General features: G+C 37.5%; 2 protein-coding genes across 3 annotated transcripts in view; one reads left to right on the top strand and one right to left on the bottom strand.

Annotated features, from left to right (window-relative positions):
* The window catches only part of CERKL (ceramide kinase like), a 118,649-nt gene extending 109,386 nt beyond the window's left edge, over positions 1–9,263 (top strand). For both annotated transcript variants that reach the window (XM_047722334.1, XM_047722333.1), the window contains 3 exons: positions 2,393–2,489; positions 8,061–8,236; positions 9,022–9,263. In XM_047722334.1, coding sequence (XP_047578290.1) covers positions 2,393–2,489; positions 8,061–8,236; positions 9,022–9,103 — 355 coding nt within the window. In that variant the 3' untranslated portion in view covers positions 9,104–9,263. The remainder of the gene's footprint in view (positions 1–2,392; positions 2,490–8,060; positions 8,237–9,021) is intronic.
* Positions 8,315–16,815, bottom strand: part of ITGA4 (integrin subunit alpha 4) — an 81,360-nt gene continuing 72,859 nt past the window's right edge. Inside the window, exons 23-28 of the mRNA XM_047722332.1 lie at positions 16,606–16,713; positions 15,710–15,835; positions 14,936–15,055; positions 12,501–12,599; positions 12,000–12,119; positions 8,315–11,584 (exon numbers count right to left, since the gene is read on the bottom strand). Coding sequence (XP_047578288.1) covers positions 11,486–11,584; positions 12,000–12,119; positions 12,501–12,599; positions 14,936–15,055; positions 15,710–15,835; positions 16,606–16,713 — 672 coding nt within the window. The 3' untranslated portion in view covers positions 8,315–11,485. The remainder of the gene's footprint in view (positions 11,585–11,999; positions 12,120–12,500; positions 12,600–14,935; positions 15,056–15,709; positions 15,836–16,605; positions 16,714–16,815) is intronic.

The following is a 16,815-nucleotide window of genomic DNA, read 5'->3' as shown; positions in this document are numbered from 1 at the left end:
ATTTTATTATGTCATTTTATGCCTACTTTGCTTGCTTTATTTGTGTTTATTTACTGGTCATTGAAAACATTACATTTCTTGTATTTCTTATGAACGTCTCTACTTTCAAACTGTAGAACAGACATAAATATCTTCAGCATGAATAGCTTGTCTGTGGGTATATTTGATACCTTTGTCAAAGGAAGCTGAATTTCACTTATTTATATTTAGTATGAATAGTGGTACATACGAATCTGCTGCCCACATTTTCTTGAGACATTTTATATATCATTTTATCCACAAAAATATAAACCATCTCTTACACATTCTTTTCAAGCAGGTGTCTATTATTCATCTGAAAATCTTTCTCTCCCACTCCCATAGAGAGCATGGAAGGATCATGAATATTGCATGATATAGTCAAATCTAGACTTTCCCTGGATGTAGAATAAAAGAATGGCTTCTGTGCTGTGGCAATTTATAACATAATTTCAATGATCAGTTTTGTCTTCCCTGCAAAATATTTAACCAGAATGATTAACAGCTAGCAAGAGGGATTGATTTACAATTTTTTCCTCGGCAGTTGATATGAAGGTGATAGAGAAATATCCAAAGTTAGAGAAGAAGAAAAACTATGCACTTTGATATTAATAATCTAGACACCAGGGTCCTCTTTATCTTTAGTAACTGGAAGGGAGTTATTTTGAAGCTTGTGTGATTTAGAAATTGTAGCTTAATTGTTTCCTGCCTATACCGTCAGAAATCCTAGATAGATGTGTACCTGCCCACTATAGTTTCCCTCGCTAAAAGTGAAACCAGCTAGCTGACTAAAGGAGCAATGTTCTACAGGACTGGAGACAATACTTGTCTAATCCTACTTCATCTCTGACTCTCATGTTTGCTCAAGGACCTTCATGAGAGGTGGTCTGCACTTCTGGGAGTGGATTCATGCCTCTCTCAATGCTGCTCCATACAGTTTTTAACTTGCCTGGAATTCCATTGCTTATTCTCACGAGGCTTAATCAGTATTGATTAAATTTTCAGAGGATGACTAGTTAGAGATTTCCTTTTGGACTGTAACTAAACACTCCCCCACCTTTTTTTTTTTTTTTTTTGTAAAAACCGTTATACCACGCATTGGTTGACCAGAGGTATTCAGAGATTTATCTTCAGAATGATTCAGGATCATTGCACAGGAGATTCAATTTCCAACTTTATTCCTCCCCCCCAATAAAGTATAACTTAATTCAAAATACCTCAGTGAAAATTGCTGATAGAAATTAGTGTTGTTTTCAGTATCCTAAGCTTAAATGCATAATATATAAAAAACATTTAGAATAGTGAAGTCACATAGAGCATGTTTCAATGACTAAGTATTGAAAAGGAGACATATGAAGTGCTTTTCATGTTTATGAAAAATTAAGCAATTTTTGAAGAATAAAAACACAAGACAGTACTCTGAATGTGTTGGCATGTTAAATAAAATGAACATTGGACCCTGGCAACTAAGAGATCTGGTACCAGTGATCATTTTGTTTTTCCCGGTGTGCCTTTGAGCAAATCACTTAAACTTGGGGTCTTCTTTTCCATCTGTATAAACTGAGTGAATGAATGGATAATCTCCAAGGTCCCTTGCAAACTCTAACCTGAGTTTCCATAAGATTTAAAGAGCTCTTTTTCATGTTGTTGTTATTCTTGGAAAACTTTATATTTGCCTTGAAATCAAGCTAGAAATCATTTGCACATATTTCTGCAAACTGCCTTCTAAAGCTAGATGCATTCGTGAGTGGCTTTTTTGGCACTAAATCACATCTCTAAATTTGCAGTCTCTTATATTAAACTGAACTGTTATGCAAGATTAAAATGCTCAGTCATTTAACTGTACATGTGTGGCAACATTTGTCCCTTTTATCCATCTGTGGGCCCCTTTGATTTATTTTTCTATGTCACTTCAACCTGCCCATAAGTAAATATTTAAATACCACACTGTAGGTTTTATAAAGTGTTGAGCAATTTGTTATACCATTTGTATTTATTTGCTATTTTACCTCTTTTAAAAACACACATGATTTCACATTTTGAATCCCTAAGTAAATACATTGGATTTTAAATGATGTCTTGCTAGGTATATAGGATGCATGATCGTTCATTTTCTAAAAAAGCCCCTAACGAACTTACAGAGAAGGAAATCAGTCAGTTAATAAAAAACTAATTCGAAGGGCTGTGCTGTTTAAAAAATAACAATGGCAAGATAAGATTTAAGAATTTTAGGTAAATGTAATGTGACGATGACTAATCTCTCTGGCCTAAAACTTCTAGTAAGCATGATATTTGTTAGAAGGAATGATAAAGTAATTTCTGTTGCAATCACTTCATAAACTTCTCAATGTCAAATACAAATATTTAATTCCAGATTAAATAATGGAAGCATGGCTCTCATCGTTGTACGAAACACTTCTCGACCAGAATTTATAAAACACCTAAAAAGATACGCCAGTGTTAAAAATCAGGTAGAGTAAATTATTATTATTTTTTTTAAGATTTTATTTATTTATTTGACAGAGAGATCACAAGCAGGCAGAGAGGCAGGCAGAGAGAGAGGAGGAAGCAGGCTCCCCGCTGAGCAGAGAGCCCGATGCGGGGCTCAATCCCAGGACTCCAAGATCATGACCTGAGCCGAAGGCAGCGGCTTAACCCACTGAGCCACCCAGGCGCCCCGAGTAAATTATTTTTATTACTTGTGTGCAAAACTGTTAATCCTGGAAAGAGAGATGCTGCAAGAGTTGACATCAAATCCTGCATCATAAGATGGCATTAGTCTCTTAATATATTAATCTTTTTTTCTCTCAGTTTGTGGTTCCTCCAAATTTTGAAGAGTATCTATTGTATTAACATAGACTGGTCCTTTTTGAGCTATCCTTTGGAGGATACATACATTTGTGTGTGTGCCTGCAAAGAGAAAGTAGAAAATGTAGTGTTATATTGAAATGTAAAGTAAATTAAAGATAAAATTATATACTTGGCTGTTCTTCAGAATGAAAAGTAGTGAAGTCTGAGATGTTTAGCCTTCTTAGTGTTATAGCAGCAGACTCTCTGAAGTTATGACCTTCAGATTCTCCTGCCATTTATGTACAGATCAGCCTCCCTTCACTTAATTGAAATAGATTTGCAGACCTATATTTAAAAACACACCACTTTTATACAGTCAGTATTCTATTCAGAACGAGAACATGTGGTTGCGTTTTGGGAGACAGATAAAATTGTATTTCCCCTTAAGGGATTTGTTTTAAAGAGAAGCAATAACTATTATAAGCCACATTCTTTTGGCAGAGATTTTGACCCAGTTTTTAGGAAACTGATCCAGAAATATGTGAATTTCTGAAATGATGAGTCTTGAACTACATCAGTATGCTTGTAAAGCCCTGTAGTCTCACTCCCTATTGGTACAGAACTGTACCTGGATGCAGCTGTAGAGAGTACTTGGGAGGAGGAGCGTAAATCCAGAGGTGGTGGTGGCATCTTGCTTATGCAGGTGGCCATTGCAAGGCTCACACTGTAGTAAACTTTTGTAGACAGTCCTCATGAAGTTTCAGTTCTCTTCTGCCCGCTACATTATTTGATCAGTGTTTATTGAGCAAGCAACTGAATGAAGTGTCTAGGAAATTGTATTATAAAAATTACAGTGCCTCTTTCCTTAAATACGAATCTCAAAGTACACAGAAGCAGACATAATGTAGGTTGTGAGCCGAAGTAATAACTTCACGTGTGCGTGTTTGGGGAAAGACGGTGACTGACTGTCCAAGGAATGGAGGCCTTTTCAGATGTTACTCATTTTGTTTGCAGTGTTACTATTTTTCTTAATCCACAAGCAGTACATGTTATTATTTTTTCCTAAGTCAGAAAGTAGAAACAGCAAAGCAATATAAAAAGCACTCAAAATTCTGTATTCCAAGAGCTAATCAGGATCACTACCTTGGTATAAACCTCTGAATCTTTCCACATTAAACATATGTGAGAACCTCAATGGGTATTAACCTGAAGGTACTCATCCTGAGAAGCTCTGTTTTTAGGGAGGTACAAAATAACTAGGAAATTCTCTTTTGGAATTGCCTAAGGGGCAATTGTCTGAGGTAATTTTTTGTAAGCATCCTTTTTTCAACATGAAAATATCCTTGTGAGTTTGAGAGTAGTACATGCTTTCTATAAAAAGAAAAGCGAAGACAGAGTGAATAGAACTCTCTATAGGAAAACAATCTTTTAAAAAAAGTGAGATCATGTTATGCAAGATATATTATAACCTGCTTTCCCCATTTACCAGCCATGTCTTATTTTTGATGCAAAAATTATTGCCTCTGTGTGTGGGGGGTTGGGGGATTGGAGGAGGCCAGTAGTTAGTCCTAACTCTGATTGACTTAGCTCTTTCCAAAAATTGAAATCCATGTTATTGCTCTGTAATTATTTTTTTTAACAAACTCTGAAATGTTCAACATGATTGTATGTATGAGTAAGTAGATGGATTCCCAAGGTCACTGCTTCCAAGCAATATTAATTTGATACATTTGTTTTTTTTTTAAAAAAAGGACATATATTTACACATAGGTGTGTATGTGTAGTCTCTTTCCTTCATGGTGACATTTTCAAAAATGTAAATTTATGTAAATTATGTAATATGATAAAGACCACATAAAGGTAAGATTATATAAGCAGCAGTCTAGTTAGCAGTAACTGTGGTATCCAGAAAGGAAAACATAGTACTTCGGCCTCGGGAAAGCCCCAGTCTAGGTCCCGGAACCATCTTTGCCAGGTTGAACTGAATCTTCACATATATTAACAATCGTAGTGCATAATGAAAACCACCATCATCCTGCCTTCCCCATCACTGTGTCAAATAGAAAAATACTACCCTTCCTTTCAACTGTATCCTATCACCGTCCTCCTTTTCCTCTGTCTTACATTCCCACGTATACTTTGACCATCATTTTTGGTAGGGAGTTTAAGACCCTTAAGTAAGTTAGTGCTTTCCCTGAGAACTTGTTTGCCAACTTCTAGTCCTCTTGTGATACTTGTCCTGGGGGATCTCATTCCCCACCGCCACCCTGTTTGAACCATTATTTGAGCTTTGCACAATTAGCGAAATTTGCGAATTAGTATTCTCTTTTCTCTGCTGATCAACTGGATCATGGTGCTTTCCTGTGTGAAGTAGGAAAACTCATAGTCATCTTGAGTCTAGCATGTCCATACCTGACCATATTGTGTTTCCCCTAAAGGTCCTCCTTCCATGTGTCCCTCCAGAGGATGGCATCCTGGAGTTACTCTGGAATCCTCTCCCTCCCTCATTCCTCACAATCAACCCACCAAGCACTTCTGTTGGTTTCCCTCCTAAATGTTTCTGAAACTTCTCCTCCACCTTATTTTGAACCTTAATCCCTTCTAGTTTATAGCACCCTCTTCCCGACCTTCCTTTGCTCTGGTCTTGTCTTCCACACTTAGTTTTAGAAGGATTTTGCTAAAACACTTTGCTGATGCTCTCGTGCTTAACTCTTCAGTGCCCTGCTCATTCTTGTCAAGATGGCATCACATGTCCTTGGCATGGAATACATGGCCCTTTGTATTCTGGCCCTTGCTTATGTCACAGCCTTACCTCTTGCCATCCTACCCCAGCTTTCCTGTGTTTTGGTCCTTTTACTAGTGTGTTAGGGCTGCCATGACAAATACCGCAGACTCTGTGGAGGCTTAACAGAAATTTTTTTACAGATCTGAAGATTAGAAGTCCAAGATGGTGTTAGCAGGTTTGGTTTCTCCCGAGACCTCTTGTGGCTTTGAGATGTCTCTCTGCCTTCTGGCTGTGTCTTCACAGGGTCTTTCCTCTGGGTGTGCACATCCCTGGCATCTGTGTGTCCTAGTTTCATCTTTTAGGGACACCCGTCACGGTGGATGAGGGCCTACCCCAAAACCTCATTTTAGCCACACCTTTAAAGACCTTCTCTCTAACTATGGTTACATTCTAAGGTATGGGGGTGATAAGGTCAACTTACAACTTTGTGGGAGAGATACAATTCAGTGAGTAACCACATGTATGTCTTTTAAAAAAAAAAAATCAAATATAGTTGTTTATATCTTCTTTAAAAATAAGTGCCAAAACACCAGTATTACAATCAGTATTACAGTATGCTGAACTTTTTGTAGTTGCTTGATGGTGCCCTATATCCATACTTAGGCAAATGTTTCCTTTCTCCAAAATTACTTCCCTTCCCCTCCAGTCTAACCCTTGTGTGTTAAGACGCCCATCAGATAGGAAGCTCACTCAACATCCTGAGCTTGCTGCCTCGTTTCTCTCGTTTAACTCTCTGCTTACACCATCATGGCATTTGTGTGTATCACAGTTTGAACTGCTTGTCTCTTCCTCACATCTTAGACACACCCTCACACGAGATACTGAGCTCTTGGCTCCCTAACCTCCCTTCTAATGATGTGGCTTCATAGGTAATGAATTTGCTGGCATGTGTGGAGCTTCATTCGGTGAAGGATGCACACGAAAACTGAGGCTTTAAGATAACAGACTTACTGGTGGCGGCCATCCCTCTGTGGCCTCTCTCAGGTTCCAGCTGCGTGCCGCAGGCGGACTGTTTTTATCACGTGGCTGTCTCCTCTCTTAAAAGGACATCACTCATGTTGGATGAGAGCTCAACCTGATGACTTCATCTTAGCTCAATCACATCTGCAAAGACCCTCTTCCCAAACACGGGTGACCTTTGCAGGTACTAAGAGTTAAGGCTTCCAGGCATTGTTATCAGGGATGCAGTTTAACTCCTAGTTAGCCAGTTAGCAGTGACTCATTAAACACCCATTATTTTTACAAGTTCACACAGAATGAAGGCTGTCCCCAGGGCTCTGGAGCTAAGATGGAAGTCTAAGGCAGTGACTGCTAAGCAGTTTCACAGGAGCCCCCGTGCTTCCACAGAGAGCTACCTGGGGCCCGTAATTCTGTTCCTGCATTAGAAGGGCTGATACCACCCTATAAAGCCAGTATATGCCATGGTAGTAGCCCAGTGCATTATACAGTATAACTGTGAAATCTGCTGGGTCTTGGTTTCTACTTGGGTAAAATAAGGGTGTGGGGAAAAAGTACTAGTTTTCTGTCAACTTTTAGAACTCCATACCTCACCGAGGTTTATACATGGAAGGGAGAAAAACCCATGTAGATCATAGGAATAGACCTCATGCCATTTACCTGAGAAGTGAAATAAGTGAGTGGTTATTGTGCACTGCTACTAAACAGGTATTTGGCTATCTTTTTTTTTTTTTTAAGATTTTTTTTTTTTTTTTTTTTTATTTGACAGAGAGATCACAAGCAGCCAGAGAGGCAGGCAGAGAGAGAGAGAGAGAGGAGGAAGCAGGCTCCTTGCAGAGCAGAGAGCCCTATGCGGGGCTCGGTCCCAGGACCCCGGGACCATGACCTGAGCCGAAGGCAGAGGCTTTAACCCACTGAGCCACCCAGGCGCCCCCTATCTTTTCTTTTTTATGAGAATACATATTTTTTTCCACTAAAGATTCCTTAGACAAACAAAAACAAACTTGAAGATAGCCTGCACCCTTTAGAGCGGCAAGCAAACAATTGTCTTGTGACTTGTATCCATCTTGACTGTGGGACTGAGGCGGGGGAAAACCTGCAAAAATCACATTTGACTGACTTCCTCCTTCTACCTTCATAAGCTTAGAGCTAGGTTCTTCCTGGTTAAATTCTAAGTGTGAAACTTAGTTTCCTTGACATCACCTCAATTAATTGACAAGTTAGTAAGTTGGTGGATTATAGAAATCTTCTGTGTCAACAGCTGGGTATTAAAAAATCTTTAATTGAAAATGTATGATATTGTATATAACCTCAGACTAGGGATCATAAAACAAGTTTGCTTGATCTCCCAAAGAAATTGGGGACCCCTGGCACAGAGTTTCAAAGCTATAAAAATATCCTCATGCATGTTGATATTTATGTGCAAGAGAGAGCACAGTGAACTTTTTAATTTGCACGAGCAGTTAGAGATAAAGCCCACACTGTGACTATTTGTGTTTGTTTTATTTAGTTCAACTTTCCATTTGTTGAGACTTACACTGTTGGAGAAGTAAGAGTTCGTCTGAGGAACAAAAGTGGATGTGATCCGGAGGAGGATGACAGACGGCAGGCAGCTGCTTCAGAGCACAGTTTCCCTTGGAACATAGATGGTGACTTAGTGGAAGCTGAATCAGAGGTTCTGGTCAAGTAAGTGTCATTATTTACCCCCTTCAATATCCACCAGCAGACACAAAATTAAGTGTAATGGAAGCAGCCTTGTTATGACTTTTAATGAGTAAGTCAGGGAAGCATAAAAAGATAGATGTACAATTTTAATAAATAAAGTATAACTTTACATTTATTCACCAGTTGTTACATATAGCCCAAGCATTTTCATATAGACTCATCACCAAATTTTCTGAGTCTCTATATTGGCATTTCAAATGACCATTCTCCCTAAACTGTACAGATAATGTCTACAATTTGTTTTGTAATTTTAGCAATATATGTTTTATAATCTTAAAAGTGGATCGAGAGCTTAACCTTGTGAAAGCCCTCTGCGGAGCGGATGGGTACACATTGAAAGCTCCAGTCTTGATCACTTTGTATTCAGCGGCGTGCTGCTCTCAACTCTTTCCACAGCATTCAACCTTCTCAACACAGGAACAGTTTTATATACTCTGTAACAGGACAACTAGCATGAAACAAGTTTAGGACCATGCAAACTCATTGCTGGAAAGCATTAGGACTCAAGGGGTGGAAGACCGGGGCAGGAGCAGCACCCTGTAGGCACAATGTCTGGATGTTACAGTAATGACCAGTGTCCATTTATCAGCGCTCCCTCCACATTTACAAGATTGCAGCTCTGCCACGAATGGAGGTTTTCTAGCTATTGTTATATTGGTATTTGGTATAATGTACCAGACTCAATAGGTATATGTGTGAAAAATAACGAGAGGTTGATGAAATAATTATACATCTATTTCTTACAGATTACACCCAAGACTTATCAGTCTTTATGGAGGAAGCATGGAAGAAATGAATGATTCCAAAGTAACATGTAATTGTTTATAAAAGAAATGTACAAACTAGAATTTTAATATGAAGGAATATGGTCATGCATTAAAGATATAGGGGAAAAATTATTTTTTTAAAGAAATGAAAATTGCTACTTTTGTTGCTAAAAATTAGCTTCTAGAGCTTAAGCCATGAAATATAATGAATTAAATTCTGGTTTCAGAAAGTATTTATTGGAACCGAAAGCAAACATTCATATACTCAAAACATCTTGATGATCTGCCAGTAATTCCCAAGTGAAATAATTTGGATGCTTTCACCTTTCAGGATTTGAGTCCATCCTCTATGGATATAAAATTTCCTACAGCCTGGTACAGATGGATGCCAGAGGTTACCTAAGGATGCCCTGGTGAGATCGTAATCCAGATTTCAAAATGGCTCCAATACCTACATTATTTGCCAAAGAGATAAGCTATTTTAAGTTGTTAGGGAACCAACTTTGTGACTATTCCCTGAAAGCTGAAAATTGTTGATTTTCTTTATAAGTCTTTTCAAATCCATAACAAATTTTGAAGTATAAGAAGTAGCTAACTAGTGAGGAGCTGTTTTCTCTTTGCTTCTGAAAGTCATGTTATCCAGCAATCCTAGCACACTGGTTTAGTGCACTCAATACCCCACATGCTATCATCTCTGGATAGAAAAGAGCCCAATTTAAATTTCCTCAGGGATCATTCTCCACCAATGATTCCAGAAAATCTCCTGAAAGGATTACTTTGCTTTTTATATAATGAAAAAAGCAGATCATTTGCTTATATAATACCTTTTTAAGTTTAATTAATGACTGCTGGGATATACCGTGTTCAGGAGGGTTCATGCTCACAGATTGGGTTTCACCCATCGAATGCCTTCAGAAACTCTGTCCTCCTTGTTCTCTGGCCACCAATTACTAATGTGGGCTCATGAACAGAGAACCTGCAGGAATTTAGGCAGCCTGAGAAAGACCGCTGTTGGCAGGGGCTTCAGATAGACAGAAGTCTTTTACTATTTAATTGCTTCCAACAATAAAGACAGATATAGGACAACTCATAGCTATCAGCATCCAGGTCACATGCCTGAATAAATATGAAAAAGGACTGTATTTGCAAGTGAAAAGATACTAAAGATTATTTAAAATCCAGAAGCTTTTTTTATAAAAACTATTTCACTTACCACTAAAACAGATCATGGAAATTTTTGTCACATTTATATTCACTGAATACAAGCTAAAAGTTAAGTTTCCAGATTTTGTTTCTCTAATTCCATGCAGACGACAATGCTCTTATACACCTGATAAAATACACATGTAATACATACATCTGAGGAGAAAGTAGTATCTACACAAGTAGGGGCATTTGCTTGATTTGACAGTCACTATTTTACATAGTATCTAATTTATATAGAATACTGGCCTCCAAGCACGGTCTTCGTAGAGTTTGGCTTTTTAAGAGTCATTAATGAGGTACAGTTTTCGTATTTTACATATTATCAGTGTATTTATATTTGAAATATCAGCTAAAGTGCAACATTCACAATCTGTTTCAGAGTATAAGTTAGAATTCTTAAGTACTATTGTTTTTATAAGTAAAAAAATTTCACTAAAAATGGATTTGAGACATTACTCCTGGGTACCCTTGATAAAAATGTGTTATATTCTTTTAAGAACTTATGTATATATACAGAAAGAATCCATAGCCGTATAAACAGTAATTATCCAGAAGTCATTAAACTCAAACCAGTGTATAAATTCAGTCTGGAATTTGCTCCTCAGGCCCAAAGTGCTCTTACATAGACTGCCGACTAAATGGTTGTTGATCAAAGCCCATCATAAAGGTATTAGAAATAAAGGTCTTTAAAGATAAAATATGCTTTAAAACATTAGTGGTCTTCTTTTATTCATAAGAAAATTGAGGAACAGCTCTTCATTCTTTAGATGTATTTAGCGGGATTTTTCCAATGAGTCCCAAAGATCTATTAGAAATGAATCATTGCCTATTCAGTGGAGTTTATTTTACTGAAGCAAGCACGCCTGGCAAATTATTTCTTTTAAAGGAATGATATTTCAAGTCCAAGACTTCTCCAAATGAGTTGTTTACTTCCTCAACATGATTTAATTCAGATGCACTTTCATTTCAAGGTATCTTCAAGGGATTACTTACCTTGAATAAATTGAATGCTTTAGTGTTTTTTTTTCTATCCATTTGAGAACTGAGAGATTATTTTCCTCTGGAAGAGTAATCAGTGCTTGGGATTTTTCACTTGCATCGAGACCTAGTATGTCACAAGGTCATGAGTAAATGAAGTACATAGGAGAAATCTGAGCAGAATTCCGGGTTTCTTATAAACACGGTCTTGAATTTCTTTGGTTAACCTGAGTCTATTCTCTCAATTTGAAAGAAGTCTTTAATCATCCTTGTTGCTCTTGCTGTTAATGTAGCTCCAGCTGTCTCTTCTGTTTTCTTCTTGGAGGACAGATTTGTACTGTCTTTTAAAGAAGCCAGCCTGTAAACAGTATTGCATAATCACTAGTGTATAGTTGCGAACATATTACACTCATTGGACACCTGAATAGTCACCATCCCAAGTAGTAAAATTCAGATGGGAAATATTGTGTTAAAGAGCAATTTATTGGACTGCTTGGTGACACATACTCTCCAAAATGGACATTAAAAGTAATATGCAGTTTTCTAAGAGCTTTCTTAAAGAACATCTTTCCAAACTAGTGTTACGGTTGGAATACTGGTACTGAAGTTAGGAGAAACAGGAGATCAGTACTGCATAGTCACTTGGGAATTTAAAACGTTAACATTAAAAGTGCTACAATATGTCATAATTTGGGAGTCACAAAGGGGGCTTCGTTACAAATTAAAAACAGCATTATTGAGTAGTTTAACATGGGTAATTATTAAAGGCTTACCTTCCACATAACATATGAAATCAATAAAAGCAAAATAAGTCCAAGGAACAAGCTACTTGAAATAATTGCTATTGTGAAATGACGTTTGGGTCTTTGATGATGTAGTCCTTCAAGCAGAACCTACATAAAGAGCCACCAGTTTAAAAACTTGCTTTTAATTCCCTCTGAATCACCTTCCTACCCCTCCCCAATCTAGGATTCCCATAGTATTTTGAACAACTCCCATCTCCTCCTCTTGCTGGTTCGAACAACCCTAGGGAACATTGGCAACCATTTAGTAGAATTGGCTTGCGCCATGTTTCTTCATCCAGATAATTCTACCAAGTTCACCTCCTGAAAAAGCCATCTGCGTTGTTCCCTCCCACCAGTTGTGGAAAATGCCAAATCTCAGTAAAGTATTTCAAGTCTTCCATGATCTAGGCAATCTAGTTTCCTGACTGAAAGCTCCATCAATAGTTTTTCCTTATAATCCTAGGGTTTCAGGTAAAATGGTAATCTTACATGTGCAACAGTCTCATCTTTGTTTAGTTCAATAACTTTTGGATTAGGCTCTGGAAAAGCTGTTGCTCTTATTTCAAACTTGAGGGCCGAAGTCTCATCCTGTTTAATAAAAGAAAGAACACTGTAGCCTGATTCATGAAGACAGATTAATAATTTCTCATGATCCTTACCTACTCTCTGAGGTTTTTACAATGGATATCCTCCAGTTCATTTCACCGTTTGTATTAAATTGCAATGCAACACTTCCCGTGCTTCCAAAGGCATAGCCATTGTATTATTTTTCTGGGCATCATTTTGTTGAAATCCTTTTATTAAAGTTAACTAGTTTGGGCACTTGGGTGGTTCAGGTGGTTAAGTGTCTGCCTTTGGCTCAGGTCATGGCCCCAGGGTCCTGGGATCAAGCCCCACATCAGGCTTCCTGCTCAGTGGGGAGTCTGCTTCTCCCTCTGCCCCTCCTGCACTCTCCCTCTTGCCTGCTTTCTCTCTCTCTCTCAAAATTTTTAAACATGACTAGTTTGCAGACAACTTGATGCAGATATTTGTAATACTTAATAATTTAAAGATTTGGTAGTTAGCACTATTTTGTTTCCTAGAAATTGAGTCTTTGACCAAATAAGACTTTCTTCACCTAATAAATGTTTCTTCAAATTTATTTTACCTAGGCTTTTTTTTTTTTCCCCTGAACAATGCTGTCATCTTGCTGCTCTGATAAAATACATAGTTTATCTAATACCATAACAGAAAAATCTGGTACAAGTAATTATAACATTCAAATATAAAATCAGTAGATGAACTCCAAGATACACTACATAACCAAGAATCCGGGAATGGGCTCCACATTCTCTGAGAACCTCTTAAAATTGCATGTAAAATTGAGTTTCTCATGTATGCATTCATTGCAGTAGAAGAGTATTCCTAAAGAGATCTATGACCTTTAAAAGTGAAAACTACTATATAAATGTTGTAGAATTTTAGGGCTGAAAATAAATTACATACTTTGTTAAAGCAGTGGTTTCCAACAGGGATTCTTTTATCACCTTGAGGACAGTAGTTTCTGGAGACATTTTTGACTGTCAGGACTTGGGAGGTGGTGTGTCAGCATCTAGTTCATAGAGACTAGTCATGCTGTTAAACATCCTACAATACACAGGACTGGACCTGGCACCAAGGAATTATCTGGTCCAAAATGCCAGTAGTGCCCAATGTGGAGAAATCCGGACCTCAAGGGTATGAGGCTGCAAACTGCAAAAGTCTTAATAACTCGTTACTGGCCTCAGGTTTTAGTTTTTAGCACAACTGGAACTAGAACAGAAATCTCTTACTTCTGGTGGATCTTTTTTTTCCTTCCCTCCTTGACCACTGTGTAGCAATTTTAAACATTCTTCTTTAAACAAAATAGAACTACTGTTTTCTTTGGCTTACTATATACCAAGCACTAAATGCTTTACAACACCTCTACAAAAATACTTTATCCATATTTATCAGGTAAAGTGAGGAACAGAACTACAGATAAAATTGGTTTTATCTCTAATTTTTTTCATAAGATTCATTTTATGGAGAGAATACAAGCAGGGGAGGGGCAGAGGGAGAGAGAGAATGCTCAAGTAGACTCCCCCTGAGCATAGAGCTCAACACAGGGTGGGTGATCTCAAGACCCTGAGATCATGACCTTGAGCCTACACAAAGAGCCTGACAACTAACTGACTGAGCTGTCTGGGTGCCCCAAAATCTGCATACTCATTTCTAGGAAGAAGTTCAAGATGTATTATTTATTCAGCCTTTCAGAGTTTCTCTTACCTGTTATCATATGCTTGTGTTTTATTGTTGATAAATTTTGAGGTTTTCATTTTATGAAAGCCTTAGTTTAACTTCTTAAATATTTAGGCATAATTTAAAGAAGTTTAGAAAAAATCTTAAGATTATAAAAAATAGGTAGCCAATTTCTGTGATTTAATCAAAATTTATAATTAGTTGGACATGTTTTCTTTTTTTTTTTTTTTAATTTTATTTATTTATTTGACAGATAGAAATCACAAGTAGGCAGAGAGGCAGGCAGAGAGAGGAGGAAGCAGACTCCCCACGGAGCAGACAGCCCGATACAGGGCTTGATCCCAGGACCCTGAGATCATGACCTGAGCTGAAGGCAGAGGCCTTAACCCGCTGAGCCACCCAGGTGCCCCAGTTGGACATGTTTTCTAAAATAAACCTCTTAATTATTCCATAGTCTATTTTACAGTCTTAGTTCTCTTTAATTACTTAAGCCATATCACTTAGTGTATGCAGCTGAAACTATACATGGGAATAGTTGTAGAGTTCCACTCCAAATTTTACTATTCATACCTCAATTACTTAAATGCCTCCTCACATACCATCCTGCATAAATGAGATGATTGTCAGAATCTACAAACTCAAAGTTGTCGTTTTATCTTACTTACCATTTCTGAAAGGTATGGCCGGCCTTCCAGCTGAATGTGAACACTGGCTTCTTTTCCACTTTCCATTTTCCCAAAATGGCAGAAAAAATTTAAACAGTATGGATCAGTTTTTATGCAGAACTTGAAAAAAAAAATACAAAAGAGCTACATTAAAACATTTTTTTATAGGTAGCTAAAATATTTTACATGGAATTAAACATCTCCCATGAGTGGCATTTAAAAATTATCTTGCTTTAAACAAAACGTGAATGCTTGTTTGTTTTATAAATTATAACAAAAAGTATTTGAGCTGAAGCATGTGTTCTGAGAATTAAAACAAAGACTCCTAATCAGAACTGTTAAGGTACATGTTCTATGTTGCTTGTAAAACTTGGATCATTTGAAGGGAAGACCACTTCTTCAGGGTTTTTGGCTTTTTCCTAAATTCACTAAATGAGAGGAATTAAAATTAATCTCATGTTACAAAGTCTGCTCAGCTGAATACTCTATCTTGGCCTACTAAAGGGTCTGGAACAAGGCTTGGTTGGCACAAAATAGGCATTGGTTAGATTAATAATGAAATTATATCTATCTATCTATATCTGTGTGTGTGTGTGTGTATAAATATAAACTCTGGGTCTCTCTAATCATGTGTGTGTCTTGTGCAAGAGTATTACCTTGGGTTGTTTCTTTCCTGCACTGAACTGACCGCTCAAACCCACTGGTTCTTGGTTTTAAGTGCTTTGGTTCTGTATGTTGGAAGCAAAATCTGCAACCAGAAAAATGGAAACTTACCAGTAGCTTCTTATCAGTCTTGGACAAGAATTTGAATATGTCTTTCAGGAACTCCATTGAACCTTTCTCCTGCTCTAATGCACACTTTCTTTGATAATTTTTAAAATGGCATTCTCCAGCAGTAGTCTATACAGATAGAAAGTGAGAAAAATCTTATTTCATACTGGAGAGAACAGCAAAAACTACATGCTCTTAAAAGTTCCAGTTGCTTACCTTTTCTAAAATATATCAAGTATTTCTGAAAGTGTGAAAATATCTTTGGAATAGACTTTCTTGGGAAAAACTAAGTCTCCATGGCAAAAACTCAGAAACCCAGCAACATTTTAACTAGGTTGGATATAGGTGCTCAAGTGAGCACAGGGCCCTAACTTGACAGAAAATCAGGCAACGTGAAAAATGGACATTTGAACTTTAGCATGGAATTAACATTTCTTTGGCTTTAGACACAAAATAAAACGATAACACATAATAACAGCATGTCTTGCCATTTAAGTCTGGAACTCAGGCAAGATACTTTCAAATTAGATCTCAAACCCAATGAAGGATTTATTTGTTGACTGCTTGTCTTGAAAATGGGAATTTAAGAAACAATTCTGATACAGTCATCAACATAAAAGTATCGATTCCTGTTAAAAAAATGGCCGAATACTGGTTTTCAACGGCAGACTCAAGATTTATAGAGCATTTCACCAATTACTTCCAGAGGCCCATTTCACAAAGAAAATGCACTGAAGACGGAAGAGCAGAGGTCCCTGTAGCCCTGTAGTTCCAGTGGATAATATTCAGAGTGTACTCAGGAATTGGTGCATTCACAGCTGAAAGCGTGACTCAAATACATTAAGAGATATACCCATTTAGCAACATAACTTCGAATAAAGGAAGGAACACATTTTTACCTGGACATCCAAAATGTTGAACAGCTTATCAATGTGGGGGGTAAAAGAATTCGGTACCATTATTTCCACACTAACATTTGGAGCCATGCTGTGACCCATGTTGATAACCTGGGAAGGAGGAAAATTTTGTTTACAACCTAGTTTTCATAAACGTAAATACAGGTATCCGCGAGCTTTTGGGTGGACCCGGATGTTTCAGGCAACATTTGT

Source organism: Lutra lutra, chromosome 3, assembly GCF_902655055.1.
Source record: "Lutra lutra chromosome 3, mLutLut1.2, whole genome shotgun sequence".
Taxonomy (NCBI): Eukaryota; Metazoa; Chordata; class Mammalia; order Carnivora; family Mustelidae; genus Lutra; species Lutra lutra.
Note: the sequence above shows the minus strand (reverse complement) of the source record. Positions and strands in the feature narration are given on the sequence as shown.